A 16256-nucleotide genomic window follows, 5' to 3' on the forward strand; every position below is an offset into this window, starting at 1 on the left:
TGAACAGCCACTGAGTGCGATGTGTGTTACCAATATTCAAAAGCAGCAGTTCCCACCTGGGATATGGACCCGTGTGAAAATGTGAAGGTTTCCTGAGTCATTTACAGTATACTTTCCCTTATTACACATTAATTATGGCTCCAAAATTATTAGTTACATGTGAAAAAAAAAATCTGAGATGGAAAGATGACAGTTATAAAAAAAAATTTTATATTATCGATACGATTCGTGTAATAATAGGTGATGTAATTCTACTAAATGTTTTTTGTTTTTCTAATTAGGTTTTCTGTAAAGTCCAAATCAAGATGCGGAAGTGCTGACGACGGCAAACCCCTCAACTCTTGAGTAGCCTGGGTAAACAAGCTGCCCTGTAAAAATATTTGTAAGGAAAATTGGGACTTCTTTCTCACATGATGTTTTTTTCCAACACTCCGTAAAGGCATCATCCTCCTGGGTAGCGTGACTATCTGCGCAGCATGCAGCAGCGCAGTGGATCCATGTGCTTAAAGAAAAAAAAAAATAAGCTGCACCTCAAACTAAACTGAAAAAAAATTAAATGGTGAGTAATAGATGTGGTGTGAGTTTGGATACGTCGTCCACACCTCAGCACGTAAGCCGTCGAGCTTTTGTGCGAGACTCGTGGAAGTGTTGATTAATCAGGACGCTTACTGGGTTGGTTCTGGAAACACTGGTGGAATAAAAACCAAAACCATTTTGGATTGTTGTTGATGTGGGTCTATCGCGATGAATTCTGGGCATTCTCGCTCTGCCCTCCTTGGTCCTCCCAAACTTCACACAGCTGCATAAAGTTACAACTAAAATAATCACAAACACGCCGGAAGTGTGAAGATTTCGTATTAAAAAAATAAAGGTGTAAAAATCTTTATTGTGAGGGAATAAATAGGATCGTGTGAAAATCACACCGTTTAACGGATTTGAAGATGTTTTGAGGTAGCTCGCGGTACTGAAGGTGGTCATCCACGTCCTCTGCTGGGGGATCTTTACGCGAGGAGCGCAGGACGCGCACTCCGAGTGGTTTTAATTTGAAAATCTCTGCCGGAAGCCGCCCGCCCTCGTGCTGCGTTAAACTCGACACCGGTAGATGCTTCGCTCTCTCCATTCATTTTCAGTCGCATCCGAGCAGCGAGCCCTCCTCCCCTCCTGTTTCTCTCCGCCTGGAAAGATGGCTGCTCCGGTGGTGGTGAGAAGCTCCGGCCCGCCGCTCTGCCCGAGCTTCGCGGAGGTCTGCTCGTTCCTGGAGCGATACGGACCGGCGCTGGACCTGCCCGAGATGACCTTCCCGCAGATGGAGCGGTATCTGCGGGACACGACGACAGGTGAGAGGGATCGGCGGGTTAAGGGTTCGTTGGCGGTGGGGGCGAAGAAGTGGTGGAAAGCTGCGACACTTGAAACCGGAGGAGAAGGGGGCCAAACACCACCACCACCACCACCACCACCATCATCGCGATGATGATGGTGGTGACGAAAAGTGTTGCGTGTGTGTGCGTGTGTGTGTGTGTGTGTGGTCCGGTGAAGCAGCGGAGGTGAGGCGATGGGCTTCACGGTACAACGGGTGGTGGTGGGGGGGTGGATGTTTTTTTTGTTCCGGGTTGGTCAGTTTTCCACAGAAAAGAGAGACTCAGTTTTAGTCCCAAGTTTGTGGAGAAGCGCTCGTGCGGAGGGGGGGAGAGAGCAGGCGCGCTAACACGAAGCTACACCACCCCCCCCCCCCCACCCCCCCCACACCACCAACACCAACACCACCACCAACCCCCTCTCTCTCCCCTCCACCCACCACCACCACCACCACCCCCCACCTTCTCATTTAACTCACTTTGTGTGTGTTTTGGTGTTGAACTTTAAGGGGGACGGATACAGACGGGACTACACCGTTTCGGTACGGGATCCCGCGTGGTTTTTTTTTTTTTAATTTTTTATATTTTTTTTTATTTTTTTTTAGTTTAGCGTCAAGTGACAGGTCGTCGATCATGCTGCCGAGGCCGGTATTGATCTGTTCACGGGTAAAACTTGAAGCGGGAGCCGTGATGCAGCACCGCCGAGGTGACCACACGCCGCCGACCAGCGAGGCTCCGGAGGGCGGTCAGGTGTAATTTTTCCCCGGCCTTGCCTCGCAGGCGGCCGGGCAGAGGGATGACAACAGCGTCCTCTCCTTTAAATGGATCGATCATGTTTGGTCCACGGTTTCTGTAGTTATTTGTTGTTGTTTTTTTTTGCTTCGATCTATAATTTATGCAGCTGTCAAAAACTGAGCGAGCGGTGTTGAATAATTAAAAAACAACAACAACAACAACACTGGATGTTATTTTCTGTGTGGAGATAGTGGCTGTCAAATCTGCGCAGGCGCAGTAGAGACTTTAGCAGTTGGCTAACTAATTAGCTTCGAGGATTCCGTCTGCTTTTAATCAAAGCACAACTCGGAGACCAACAGTTAATTTACCACTTTATGGGTCGCTGTAAACAAATGTCTCAGAGTCATATCTGTCGTAAAAGGTACTTTGCAAACCGCGTCGGACTGTCTCGCTTGATTAGCTAGCTGAGCGTCAGTGACCGTTAGCTTCCACAGCGCACAATTAGCCCACCGAATAAAGTTCAACATTATCAACATCTCTGCTGCAGACAGCTCGGGTTATTTCTTTGGCGTTTTTCGGACATGGTTCACTGCGTCTACGCGGCTGGGATTTAGTCTGAGCTGATAATGTGAGAACGTAGAAAAATGTTAGTTTAATGTTAACCACAAGAGAAGACTGGAATTTCCTGTAAATTCAAGGGTTCCGTAACAGCATCACGTTGGACCACACAGAGAGAACTTGTAAAATGTGTTTTACTTTATTTTATTATTCACATGTTTTAAGGCAGTTTATTTTTGTAAAAATTGTTATTACACATTTAAATATGTGTTTTTTTTTTTTAAAGCAGAATATAGATTTATAACAGTATAATAGCACATTGTATTCTGATAACCTTAATACAAATGACTACAAACCCATATTGAGATAAATATCGGAGATTTTAACAGGTCCAGCGACTGTACGAGTGTGTTTACATTTACACAGCTGTTTACAGTGAACACGGGGCATCACAGAGAACTTCTGATCAACTGGACTAACATTAAAATGGAAAAAGTCTTGAAAGGTTTTCTGAAAATTTTACATTTAACTGAGATAGCTGGCCCCTAATTTTGTGAACCACTGACAGAGCAAACGTCTATTTACCCAACACTGAGTGAGCAATGTAAAATATGGATAACTTAGCACATCATAAACAATGTTAATAATACTTCCTGTGCAGAGATTTTTTATTGCAGAAAACATTTTGCATATTCTAAGCCTCAAACTAAGCCGTCTGTTTTCATCGCCGGTCTTTAAACTGCACCGATAAACTCACTCATGAGCCCCCAGAATTTAAGGTGCTACACGTCATACCAAATGCGTTATTGGCAGTAAGCTGTTTGTGCCTGTATGATCACAGTTTACATTTACAGGTCAAATCATAAATGTCATTTTATTTATGCATTCAGCAGTGGTCGGCAGTTTCCACCAGCTGTGGGTAGAAATGTGACTTAAAAATAAAAGCAAGTGCTTTGTTTAGGTTGAAAGGTGTTATTACAGAACTCTAACAGAACAGTTCTGTACAGTTTACAGATCTGACTACATTTTTTTCAGATAAAAAAAAATATCATCCTTCTAGAGATGTTTTTTAAAAGAATATATAATTTCCGCATATGTTGCAGCCAGTTAAATGTGTAATTTAAAAAATTTTACAGTCAGGAAGTCAGTTGTTTTCATTAAATATGCCCCAAAAGAAAAATCTAAAACTGGACAAAACTAAATATATATCCTGCTTTTAATTGAGCTAACACACATTCAGTGCTGCCGTGTCGCTGTGCATCTTTTTAGTTGCAACCTGCTGAAAATGAGCTTTATGCCGACTCTTTTATAAGATATAAAATAGAAACATTCATGTTTATTATTGCCCACGGCCCCTTATGAATAAATAATAACATGAACAGTGTAACATGTAAATGTAAATTTCACCCCAGTGTTTTGTGACATGATTAGATCAATGATGTCAATGATTAGATCAATGATGTCACAAAACACTGGGGTGAAATTCCCGAGATTCTGGAAGAGAAATAAGTTCTGGTCCTGCTGTAAGAACAACAACACTGTAGATGGCTTTAAAGTTGTGCTCCAGGGCACTTCAGTCAGGCAAATGTTTGTTGACGTTGGAGTTGAGGTGACTTATGAAAAGTTAACAAGAACAGTGTCAACATTTCTCATCACCGTGTGTGTGTGTTTTTTGTTTGTTTTTTTTAGTCCCTAAACCTCTTGTGGAGCTCCATGTGAAGCTGCTCCGGAAACTGGGGAGGTCTGTGACGACGGACCGCTGGGAGAAATACCTGGCCAAGGTGAGTTGCTGCTCAGTGCTTTGGTTTCTCACCACACAGGTGAGCGGAGGCGTTAGGTGATATGGATATGTGTATTTATTCAGAAAACTCTGACCTTTTCTGAGTTCATCTAATCGTTGTCTCCTGCAGGTCTGCCAGGAGTTGAACAGTACCTGGGCATGGGAGCTGGAGCAGAAGGGCTACCAGGAGATGTCCATGGAGTGCAAGTCAAGCATCCTGAAAGTATGACACAGTGCATTTTCTTCATTATATAACAGGCTGAACATATATTTAGTGAGTGCAACTACTACATGTACCTGTCATGTCTCTCCCCCTGCTCCTCTTCTTTCCTGACCCGTCAGTATCTCTGCGAGTGTCAGTTTGATGACAACCTGAAGTTCAAGATGGTGGTCAACGACGAGGACCCAGAGAAGATGCGTCTACAGCCTATCGGCCGGGACCGGCAGGGCTTGATGTACTGGCTGCAGCTGGACCAGGAGCAGAACATCCGGCTGTACACGGAGGAGCAGGACGACCTGGACGGGTCCACCTGGAAGTGCATCGTCAGGTAGTACAGCTGTCCAAGTAAATTGCAAATTAACATGATGCCATTAAACTCTCCTCTCAGTTTTTCTTCTGGTGGTTGAATCGTTTGTTGCATCAGAGGCTGCGGGGTCTCATCGGTTCACCACTTTCTGCTCTTCAGCCTAATTCAAAATCTGTCTTCTCAGGACTCGTAACGACCTGGCAGAGGCTCTGGAGCTACTGAAGGCCCAGGTTGAGCCAAGCCTCAATCAGGACCAGAACCAGACTGGATCCAGGAGCGCCAGCCCCGTGGCTAAAGATGCAGGTATGTCCGGCTAATGAGGAGCCTGGATTGAAGGGTTTAATAATATTTTAACAGACAAAAAAAACATTTAAAGGTTCATGTCATCTTTTCACATTTACATTAGTTTAAGGTTTTGACTGAATGTCCATACGAGATGCAACTAAGAGCTAAAACAGAACGACTTCTAAAATGGCAAAAATAACTCGAAACAATTACCAAGAAAAGTTAATACATAATAAACTGATATAATTGAAAATTAACTAAATCACAAAACTGTGGTTAGAACAGAGATGCAGCACAAAACAATGTGATTTCTATCATCAAAGAGAAAAGTGCTCGTCGAATAATCTAAAGTTAAACAACCAAAAAGTATCGAAAAGTCCAACATGTCAATATTTTCTCACTTGTTGTAAGTGTGACCCGACAGGAGGAACCAGAGGGGGAAAACTTCAATAGGCCAAGATTGTTTGTTTGACAGGCACTGAGTTTAGTTTTTGTAGCCAATCATTTATTGAGTTTCGTGTGTGTGTGTGTGTGTGTGTGTGTGTGTGTGTGTGTGTGTGTGTGTGTGTGTGTGTGTTTTAATGATGCAGGAGATGAGGCTGTTGGAAGCACCAACACAGAAGCCTCCAAAACTGCAGAAGGACACACGGACAGCAAGATGGTCGACCCTGTTCAGGAGGAGAAACCCACGGGAGAAGGTATGGAGATGAAAGAAACTGTTCTCCTACGTTTACATTGTGTTTCATGAGAAAGGCTCGCTGGAATAAAGACTAACGATGCTTTAATAAAATCTGTAAATCAACTTCAAATCTGATGAAACAATCTGATCAGCAGACAGGAAAAAAACTGTCCTTATCCAGACTCAAATTACAGATGTTGTGCAAACACACAGCTTCTTAAACTCACAGGGCACCAGGACACACAACAGTTTACCTGTTGGACAGATTTTTTTGAATGGATTGAAGTCCAACTAGTTCAGACTAGATTATTATTATTATTAGATTATGCAAAATATACTCCAGAAAGGAACTCAAAACCATCAATATGAGGCATAATACGACCACAAATAGAGCAAAAGGACTCATATGAGAAACAAACTGAGCACAAAAACAGCAGAATAACCCAATTGTCAGATTGAATGGTTGTTATTTTGGTTTTGCAGTGGTGAAGCTGGAGCAGACGGCGCCAATCAAGCAGGAAAACTCTGACGCTGAGGTGAAAGAAGAGAAGACGGACTGCAGACCGTCAGTGTTCGATAACCGCGTCAGCACCATCACCACCGTCATCAAATCAGAATCCCGGGACGCAGACGCCCCCAGAAACGCCGTGTCAGTCGTCATGGCACCCGGTGTGACCAAACAGGAAATTAACAAGGAAGAGGAGGCAGAGCGGGCAGTCGTCAGGAGCAACCAGCAGGCCAAGATACCACTGAAGAAGAGGGAGCTGAAGCTCGCAGAGAGCTTCCACAGCAACCACCTGAACAACAGTAACAGCAGTAGTATTATTGTTTGTAACCCTTCAGTGATCCAGACCAAGGACAGTCACAGTCGGGAGGGGAAGATGTCCAACTCGTTAGCACCCCCTGGTGGTCCGGCTGCTCCACAGCAGCAGCAGCAGCTCGTGGTCACAGCATCGAGGCAAGAACTGACCAACGGGAGGGCGTCTCTCCTGCCGTCACACAAAGAGGGACAAAATGGCGTCATAGGGGTCATAGGTCAAGTCAGCGTTTTAGGTCACGTAGGGGTCATCCGGAGCCCATCTGAGCGTCACAGGGTCCCCGGTGCCGAGCAGCAGGAACAAAACGGGCCCAGTTTAGACCTCCGGGGCTCCAGAGCTGCGGAGGAGATGAGGGAAGTGAGCCGGCAGTCGGTGCTGGTGAGGAAGGGGCCGACCGAAGGGGAGACGGCCCCGGCAGCCACCACGCTTCCTCCTCACGCAGCGACCGAGGCTCAGACACAGAGACAACCACCGGCGGCGTCCTTAAAACCCGATCAGCTCCCCGAAGTCGTGGACAGAAAAGAGGATCCTGTCGCCGTTTGCTCGACGTCCCAGTCCTCAGAGGAACCCGGGAGACAAACGGCAGAAGACAAGGGTGGAAAAACAACAGAGGAGCAGAAAACTGAGAGCAGCAGTCGCCAACAGACGGATGACAACCCGGACGAGAAGGAGGAGAGGAGAGGGGAGGTGTCGGAGTGCCACGTGGCCGTAGTGTTGAGGAAAAGTGACCACGAAAAGAGCCCGAGCACTGTAGCGAAGGAGGAGGCCGAGTCAGGCGGCGCTGCTTCACTCCTCAGAGCAGACCAGCGGGACAAGAAGATCCACCAGGGGGGAGGGATCAACGGCAGGCTGGCGGCCCAGGTCAGGCTCAAAGACATCGGGCTTGGAGCAGAGCAGAGGCAGGTTCCTCTGGAGGAAGCATCGTCTGAGCTCCAGAAAGAAGGAATCAGGCTGAAGATCAAGATTCCTCCCCACCGGAGGAACAAGCTGAGGGGAAAAGGCGGGAAGGAGGAGGAGAAAGAGAAAGAGAGAGAGCAGGAGGTGCAAGAGGAAGGGAGGCAGCTGAGGAGATCTGCCAGGATTTGCAGGTGTGTGTAATAAAATTCATGTAATTGGTAGATCAGAGAATAAACATCATGTTTGTCTCCATGTTTGTAATATCATCTTGGGCCGATTCGATTCTGATCATACATTCATCCCATCTACACCTTTTTTCTTGAAGATCATCTGCTTTGCCAACCTGCAGGCCGAGCTCAAAGGCGGCCGACAGCCAGAAAAAGAAACCACAAAAAAAACAGGCACAACCTGCCAGAACAAGGGACGAAGGGGAGGAGGAGGAGGAAGAGGAGGATGAGGAAGAAGAGGAGGAAGAGGAGGAGGAAGATGATGAAGAGAACCCGAGCTCAGCCACAAAGAAAGACAGAAAAACCGAAGCCGTTGGGCAAATTAGGAAACGAAGGGTAACCAGTTTCCGTCTGTGTCCTGTGAGAATGAACACGTCATTTTCTTTATCCATTACTATCCGTGTGACCGTCTCTCCTGGTGCATCTTCAGGGTAAACGGAGGCACCGACGCCCCCGCTGGTCCAACATCCGCACAAAGAGACGCAAACTGAACGAGGGAGGGGAGGCGGAGGAGCGGGGGAGGAAGCGAGGCGAGGAGGACGAGGAGAGCGAGGGAGGCAGCGACTCGGAGGAAGGTTCATGTAAATCAGAGGAGCTTCCCAGTGAGGACGCCTGCACTCACTGCGGCCTGCCCAACCACCCCGAACTGGTGAGAGGGGGAGAGTGCGTGAGACGCCATCAGACAGTTCAGAGAGCGTTTCCGATCAGCAGCGCGCCGCTCCGTGTTTGTTGGCAACAGAAGCGGTCTCTGAACGTCTTGATCGCACCTCATAAAGTGTCAACAATAATGATCATTGCGCAATAAGAAGCCATCTCAGCACTTAAATTACAATTATATTGGCAGGAAATGAAGCAAATTGTCAGATTTAGAAGCCAAAACCAGCAAAAGTCTGACGATGTTTTCTGACTGAAACAACAAATCTGTCATCAAAGTAAAAAAAAAAAAAAAAACAACAAACAGAAAATACTGAAGCCATTTAAAGGCTGTGTGCAGGTAACCATCATCATCGGTGTGTGTGTGTGTGTTTGTGTGTGTGCGTGCGCGTCCTCAGATCCTGCTGTGCGACTCCTGTGACAGCGGATACCACACCGCCTGTCTGCGCCCGCCGCTCATGCTGATCCCCGACGGAGAGTGGTTCTGCCCGCCCTGCCAACACGTGAGCCGCTATTCATATTTAAAACCCGACAGTTACTCAGTGAGCTAAGCGCTGCTGTCAGACACCAAACATGCTTAAAGTCCCAAAATGCTACTTAAACACAAACGTGCTGCCGCACGAGAAGAACAGTCAGGTCCGAGAATAAACCGGCGACATCATTCACAGACTGTTTTGGTTTTTCTCTCCTTCAGAAGCTGCTGTGTGAGAAACTGGAGGAGCAGCTGCAGAATCTGGACAGCGCTCTGAAGAAAAGAGAGCGAGCAGAGAGGAGGTACACGCACACACACACACACACACACACACACACACACACACACACACACACACACACACACACACACTACGATCAGGCAAAAAAAGACAAGCTCTTCATTGTCTCTCCTGTCAGGAGGGAGCGGCTGGTGTACGTCGGCATCAGTGTGGAGAACATCATTCCTGTGAGTGACGTCTTAAAGTTGTTATGTTTTAAATGCATTTTATTTCATTGTCTTTTCTTTTAAATTACATTTTAACATGTTTTTATGCTCCTTTAAATCTGTTTTTGTGTAATTTTCTTCCTGTAAAGCACTTTGAGCTGCAATTATTTAATGAAAGCTGCTAAACAACTACAGTTTCTTATTATTATTATTATCATTCATAATTTTTGTCATTGTGCCACATCAGTGTTGAGACAACACTTTGGAATAATTATCAGTTTCAGTATCAACAGTGAGAATGAATTGAGAGTATTTTAAAAGTTGTTAATCTTCAAGATAATTCTAATCCTCTGGAGCGTGTGTTTGTTGTGAAGCCAACATTGGCTCATATTTTTGTCTCTGCCGTCTCAGGAGGGAGACGAGGAGGAAGAGGAGAAGACCACAAAGAAGAAGGATCCCAAAAAGAGCAAAAATCTGGGGAGGAGATCGACCAGGACCAGGAAGCACATCAGCTACAGGTGGGTGTGGCCTGGCAGGGGGTCAAAGGTGACAAGGGGTGGGGGTGGGGGGGTTACCAACAATAACACACTGTGCGAATCCTCCGAGGCGTAAGAAAGCTGTAGAGTGAGTAAACCATCGTTTACATTCATGTTGGACAGCTTCTTAATAATGACTATCTGCCCTCCGGCAACCAAAAGAGAAACTACGATCAATAACTGAATGATAACTGAGATCAGAAGCTGTGATCATCTGTTGCGTTGCAGGTTTGATGACTTTGACGACGCCATCGACGAGGCTATCGAGGAGGACATCCGGGACCTCTGTGGAGGTGAGTGCTCCGTTCAAAGGTCCGTGAACTGCTTTGTTTGTGTTTTTAAAATGTTTGTTTCGTCCAGCTGCTGGTTAACGTGGGTTTCTGCAGGTTGTCGATACAATTTTAAACGACATGACTTTGACCCAGAACCTAAACTGAACCGCTGTCCCTCAGGAGCAGGACGGGGCAACGAGATCACCGCCATCCTGTCGGAGGACGGGAAGGAGGGCCAGCGGCCAATCAGAAGCCAGACTCGTGCTGCCAGGAACAGGAAGAGGCGGCGACTGAACGACCTGGAGAGCGACAGCACGGCGGCCGAGAGCGAAGACGAATTCATGCTCAGCAACAGGTAACAAGCGTTTCTTCAGAGGTCTCCGTCCTCTCTTCTGTCTGGTGTTCTGGCTCATTCCTCCTCTTCCTCCTCCTCCTCCTCCTCTTCCTCCTCCCACAGCTCAGAGGACGAGGATTTTGCCGCGTCCGGGGCGGACGACGACGAGGAGGAGGAGGAAGAGGCGGGCAGCGACGTGGCCTGCTGGGACGGAGGCAGCCGCTCCAAACGGGCGCAGAAAGGGACGCCGAAACACAAACCCAGCAGGACCCAACGCCGGGGCCGGAAACGGCTGAGACGGCGGCGGAGACGCTCCTCGGAGGAAGAGGAGGAGGAGGAGAGCGAGGAAGAGATGGGTGAGTGCGCGACTCGATTGGATTTCACCGCTCGCGAGCGTGTTGGTGCTCCTTTTGAAACCTCGTCGTTGTCACCCGCCGTCTCTCCGTCTGCTCCCCCCAGACTCCGACCAGTTCAGCAACATGACCGACAGCGACGCGGAAAAAAAGAGGCGGGGCCTGAGGCGGGGCCAGCGGCAGCAGGTGAACTACCGCGAGACGTCGGAGTCGTCGGAGAACTCGCGGGCCTCCCCCGACAGGAAGAAGCCGAGACCCCGCGGACGACCTCGCAAGGAGCGTCTGTCGAGCGACTACAGCGACGGTCAGTGAACTCAGAGGAACTCGCGCAGGTCACATGTTCGGCCGGCCGGTAAATACGATGTCACGCAGAAAAACCAGCCGACGCTCAAATGGAAGAAATCAAATCCACCAAATATTTAGAAACAGCAGGTTTAAAAGTTGTCATTTGTAACCCGCTAACTGCTGAAGCACATTTTTCTGTTAGATTATTAAAACCGCTGCATTCATGGGAATTTGTTTTTCGTTAGTTTTGCAGTTCATGATGATTTTCATTCGGTAATAGTGAAGGGAATCTTTCTTCTGTCTCGTTTTGTCATCCAACAAAATTATTGTCTGGTTTCAGTTCAGGAACGTTATTTGTTCTTTGTTTTGAGTTTTTGTGTGAAGTCGATAATTCAGCCGTGATTTCTTCTTTCTTCATTCACGTTCTCTTCTTGTTTTCAAGTCAGGAGCTGAATTTGTCTTTTTCTTTTTCCTTCAGCGTCGCCGTCTTCCAGAGACTCAGAGGAGGAGGACGATTACGAAGACGAGGAGGAAGATGACCAGAGAAGGAGAGCGAGCAGGAAGAGAAGAGAGGAGGAGGAACTCCGGAGAAAGAGGACGAGAGAAAAGCGGAGGAGATGCGGAGACGAGGACGAGGATGGACAGAGAGGGAGGCGGCTGAAGAGGAGACGGCTGGAGGAGGGCGAGGACCGAGACAAGCGGAGGAGACTAAAGAGGACAGACCGAGACGAGGAGGACCCGGAGAAAATGGGCCGGGGGAGGAGAAGAGAGATCCTGTTGCAGCAGAGGCGCAAGAGACTCGCTCAGATGCTGAAGAAACGGCGGCCGTCGACTGACGAGTCGGACGACTCCGAGTCGTCCGACTCCGAGTCGTCTTCGGAGGAAGATCGTCCCATCCGCAAAAGACTCAACCGCATCGACTCCGACGACGACGAGGAGGAAGACGAGGAGGAAGAGGGCGGGAGGCAGAAGTTGATGACCAAAAAGTCTTCAGCGGTGGAGAGGAGTGCCGACAGCAGACACGACAGCGACGCTCAGGAAAAGGAAAAGGGGCGGGGCCGCAGCCTGTCTCCGTCTAACGGACACCGGACCTCCAGAGGCCCCAAGCCGGGGGACGGAAGTCCCTCCGTGCCCAGGGACAGTGCAGGGTCAGGCAGGCAGGGGAGGCACAACGGCCCTTTACATCCAGAGGAGGAGAAAGAAGAAGAAGAAGAAGAAGAAGAAGAGGAGGATGAAGAGGATGAAGAGGAGGAGGAGGACGAAGGTCAGACAGACTCATTAAACTCTGTCCAGAACAGCGTACAGTCATGATGGCTGTCTGGGTGAACAACGCTCGCTTCTTTGTTTTCTTTTAACCGTCACCCACAGACCACCATTCAAACTGGACACACACACACGCACACACACACACACACACACACACACACACACACACACACACACACACACACACACACACGTGCACACACACGCACGCACGCACGCACGCACACACACCACCTCCTCTCACTCCCCCCGTCTTTGCTCCTCTTCGTCGCTGTTGTATTGTGGTAGATGCTATCCACCTTCGCAGGCTGTGTGTCGCAGCAGAGACTCGTGGTTCCCTCTTGACACTCGCAGCCGGCCGGACCAAACGCTTCACGTCCCCGAGTCACACCGACTCCTCTCCGACGGGACTGCGCCGCACCACAACGGTGGATTCATCCCGAGTCGGACACAGGAGTTTGTTTGTAGTGTACCTCATTCTAAAAATCACTTCATCATTCTCTTAGCAGCTAATAACCCGCCGCCGAGGAGGGCGTCAGCGTCGGACCGAACTCTGCTGCTCGGAGAGACCAAACGCAGTATTTGAAGTTTTTAAACCCGGCCGAACAAAAAAGAAAATGGGCTTCAAGAAATTGTGACCGATCACTATTTTCTGATGTTTTATAGACTAAAGTATTCATCATAGTAGTCGGCAGATTGATTGACGATGAAAATAATTAGTCCAAGCTCCGATGATTATGAGGTGCGATCAAAACGTTCCAAAACTTCCCGTTTCCCTCAAACGTAGCGCAGCAGCGACGCACACGGAGCAGCGGGAGGCCGCGACCTTCACGTGGACGTATTCAGGATACATCTGTGGATTCGACACGTTCACGGGACCGCTGGTGCCTGAACGTTTGGGATTTCGCCCGAAACTGGAGCAGAGAAACATCAGATTTCTGGTCCGATTTTTGGGGCACAGAAAGAAGTCGCAGTGAGTCAAGTCCCGTGGTTTGCGAGCGGCGTGTTGTGATGCTGGAGAACCTTGTTGCCATGGCGCCACAGTTCAGGTGGTTTTTTTTCTCCCTCAGACGCCTCAGGAGGTCCCGGTAGGACTCGGGTGTCTGACGCTGGGGGACGAACTTAGAAAACGTGCTTGTGAAGAGTTGCAGCTCCTCCCGCTCCGTGTGCATTCCCGCGCTGCTCTCCGGCCTCGTTCATCTCCACCGTGCGGTGACTTTGTTCTCGAGGAACAACTGAACCCAAAAATGGGCCAACAACAAAAAAAAAAACGTAGAAAAGTTGTCGGCTGAAACCAGAATGAAGTCACGGAGTCTTCCTGGTTTATGGAAGTTCAGCGGTTCAGTTTTAGAAGTATTTGGTCTTTAAGTCCTCCTCGAGGACCGATGTCTCTCCGACGGCCAAAGTGTTCGCTATCGCCGCTCGCTCGGTTCGTTGCCCCCCCCCCTCCCTCCCTCCCTCGGGCCGGCGGGCTCACGTTTGCTGTACATATTTTTGCCTGTACGCTGTCCCTTGTAAGATAATAGATGTCCTGTTCTCTTAGTCCTCTTGTAAAATATAGTGTTATATTTTCTATATGAAGCATCGAGAGGAGGAGAGATGCTGCTGCTGCGAGCGACGCGTCCATCGAACGATCGATCGATCGATCGACCGATCGATCGGCTCTCAGCTGCGAGTCCATCAGCGGTTTGTTTGTTTTGTTTTGAGATTCTCGCGGCCGTCGATTTGTGTGAAATGAGACCAGCGTGGAGCCCGTTCACGAGTGAAAATGTCACACGGAGCCGAACACTGCTGACGTGTGCTTGAAGGTTTTTGACATTCGGCGTCCCCGAGTTGGGGCGCCGGGAGGTTTTCAGAGAGAACAAAGCTTTATTTTATGATCGAGGCTCAGGGGGAAGAAAACCAATCAAACAGTTGTTTCTCAGCTTCTGGATCACTGGTGGGAACTTGCGCTCGTAATTCCCGTAACTCCACACAGTCGGATCACTGTTGAGGCTTTAAACGAGTTCGCTCCTGCTGTTCACAGGCTCCACTTCTCTTTGAATTTTGTTTAAACCGCTGGCCTCGAGAGCTTCATTTTAACTTTTTAAAATCAGCATTTTAAGATGAAATAGATGGCGATTCAACTTCAGGCCTGTATTTATCAAACTCAACTACATCCGAGCTCTAATAAGCCAAATTAGGAGTAAAAAAAAAAAGTTGACTGAATATGAGAAATGGAACAAGTTTTATCAACGAGTTTTCTTCTACAGACACGAGCAACATTCAAGCGATCACCTGTTTGTACATTAATGTACGTCTGCTATATTCTTCATTCATTTTAGTCAGTAACATCTGGTTCTGCAAAAAAACAATAATATATCATTTATATTATAAATATATAGTCAGGGATGAAATAATTGGCTGAAATAGAAACGCTAACAAAATGAGGCAGATCAAGAAAAGCTGCTGATTTTACGTCAGAAAAAGAATTAAGTACGAAGTGCAAACAAAGTTAATACAACATTTATTATGTATCTTTATCTTGTTCATCATGACTGATCGCAAGAATCTGATATTAACCAACGTTTCTTTGAAATTGAAAATCGTCTCAGAAATTCGCTGAATAATTTTTATCTTTAAGTCCTATGAAAGTGGAAGATTTCTTTATTTGAATTGGCCTCCGTCCGAGGTAAAAGCCAAGTTTACCGTTTTCTTATTGGCGTGAGGTTCCTCCTGAATTTGGTTTGAAGCTGCAAGAAATCCATTTGTTTTAACAAACTTCGCGGTCCAGCGGTGCAACAGCCAGAGAGGATTGTTGTCTGTCTGATCTCAACACTAACACAGCCAGTAATTCTGCTTTTTAACAAACCTTTGCTCTCATATATTCCCATAAAAAGCAAAAGTGAAGACGCACAAGAAGCCAAACTGTCACGTGACACGCAAGAGTTTATTTTTCTTCTTCTTTTGTTCCATTTTAAAATTGAGGTGAATTTAAGTCGCCTGTACGTACCGAGCGTCTGAAGAGGCGATGATCCGTAAAAAAAAAACTTTCAAAAAAAACAAACTCAGCAGCCGGGAGAGTTCTCCATTAAAATGATTCATTAGATCGCAGTCCGAACCCTGACGGAAGCACCGATGTTCTTTGACTATATCCTGTATAATCATCTTAAAGAACGTGTTGTAATGATTCAAAAAAATGAGTCTATAAATCAGGAAAATGATCAAAACCAGCTGATTTTTTTTTTTTTGCATTAAAGTGAGATCTAGATAAAGTTTTTTGAAGATAAAATATTTTAAAATTGTTAAAAGATTGAACTGTTAAGCAGAGTGGGGGATCTCTGCCTGGCTGGAGTTTGAAATGTTCCAGGTACTTTTCCTGTGGTCGTTCAGGTGTTGTGGGAAAATAAACACCAGTTACAGATAAAAAAATTTAAAAAAAAAAAAATTTAAAAAAAAAAGCTCCTCTGAGCACCCGTTTCTACTTCTGATCATGTGTTTAAAAAGGGAGTTCAGGAAAATCCTGCAGTGATTTTTTTTTTGGATCATTCAATTTGAGGTTTTACTTTTAAAACAAGAATGAAATCTGACTCCGTGTCCTTTTTAAAGAAAGATGAAGCTCCCCGTCTGTTTGAGGGCAGATCGATGGGCTCTCTCTCTCTCGCCTCTGTGGCACAATCTGTTGGCTTTCAAGTGTTCAGACTGGCACCAGTGGATGTGAATGCGGCTCCTTCCATTTCTCTGTTGTACTGTTACTGTAGTACTGCTGTAACATAAATGTTTTCTAAGTTATTAAA

General features: G+C 47.1%; 1 protein-coding gene across 3 annotated transcripts in view; it reads left to right on the plus strand.

The window, feature by feature from the left end:
- The first annotated feature begins 1111 nt into the window (after window positions 1–1111).
- The window catches only part of rsf1a (remodeling and spacing factor 1a), a 15408-nt gene continuing 263 nt past the window's right edge, over window positions 1112–16256 (plus strand). Inside the window, exons 1-18 of one of the 3 annotated variants that reach the window (XM_069148297.1) lie at window positions 1112–1337; window positions 4338–4429; window positions 4559–4651; window positions 4771–4976; window positions 5140–5258; window positions 5831–5938; window positions 6403–7825; window positions 7984–8197; window positions 8292–8510; window positions 8914–9018; window positions 9210–9289; window positions 9407–9455; window positions 9846–9952; window positions 10199–10263; window positions 10423–10597; window positions 10700–10932; window positions 11036–11233; window positions 11693–16256. The exon at window positions 11693–16256 is cut by the window's right edge and continues 263 nt beyond it. In XM_069148297.1, coding sequence (XP_069004398.1) covers window positions 1184–1337; window positions 4338–4429; window positions 4559–4651; window positions 4771–4976; window positions 5140–5258; window positions 5831–5938; window positions 6403–7825; window positions 7984–8197; window positions 8292–8510; window positions 8914–9018; window positions 9210–9289; window positions 9407–9455; window positions 9846–9952; window positions 10199–10263; window positions 10423–10597; window positions 10700–10932; window positions 11036–11233; window positions 11693–12525 — 4473 coding nt within the window. In that variant the 5' untranslated portion in view covers window positions 1112–1183 and the 3' untranslated portion in view covers window positions 12526–16256. Of the gene's footprint in view, window positions 1338–1992; window positions 2062–4337; window positions 4430–4558; window positions 4652–4770; window positions 4977–5139; window positions 5259–5830; window positions 5939–6402; window positions 7826–7959; window positions 8198–8291; window positions 8511–8913; window positions 9019–9209; window positions 9290–9406; window positions 9456–9845; window positions 9953–10198; window positions 10264–10422; window positions 10598–10699; window positions 10933–11035; window positions 11234–11692 lie in introns of those variants that run through there. The other 2 variants (XM_069148296.1, XM_069148298.1) reach the window with 2 other exon arrangements.

The sequence above is a fragment of the Embiotoca jacksoni genome, unplaced genomic scaffold (assembly GCF_022577435.1).
Source record: "Embiotoca jacksoni isolate LCO1_2020_lvr unplaced genomic scaffold, fEmbJac1.0.p SCAF_14, whole genome shotgun sequence".
Lineage (NCBI taxonomy): Eukaryota > Metazoa > Chordata > Actinopteri > Embiotocidae > Embiotoca > Embiotoca jacksoni.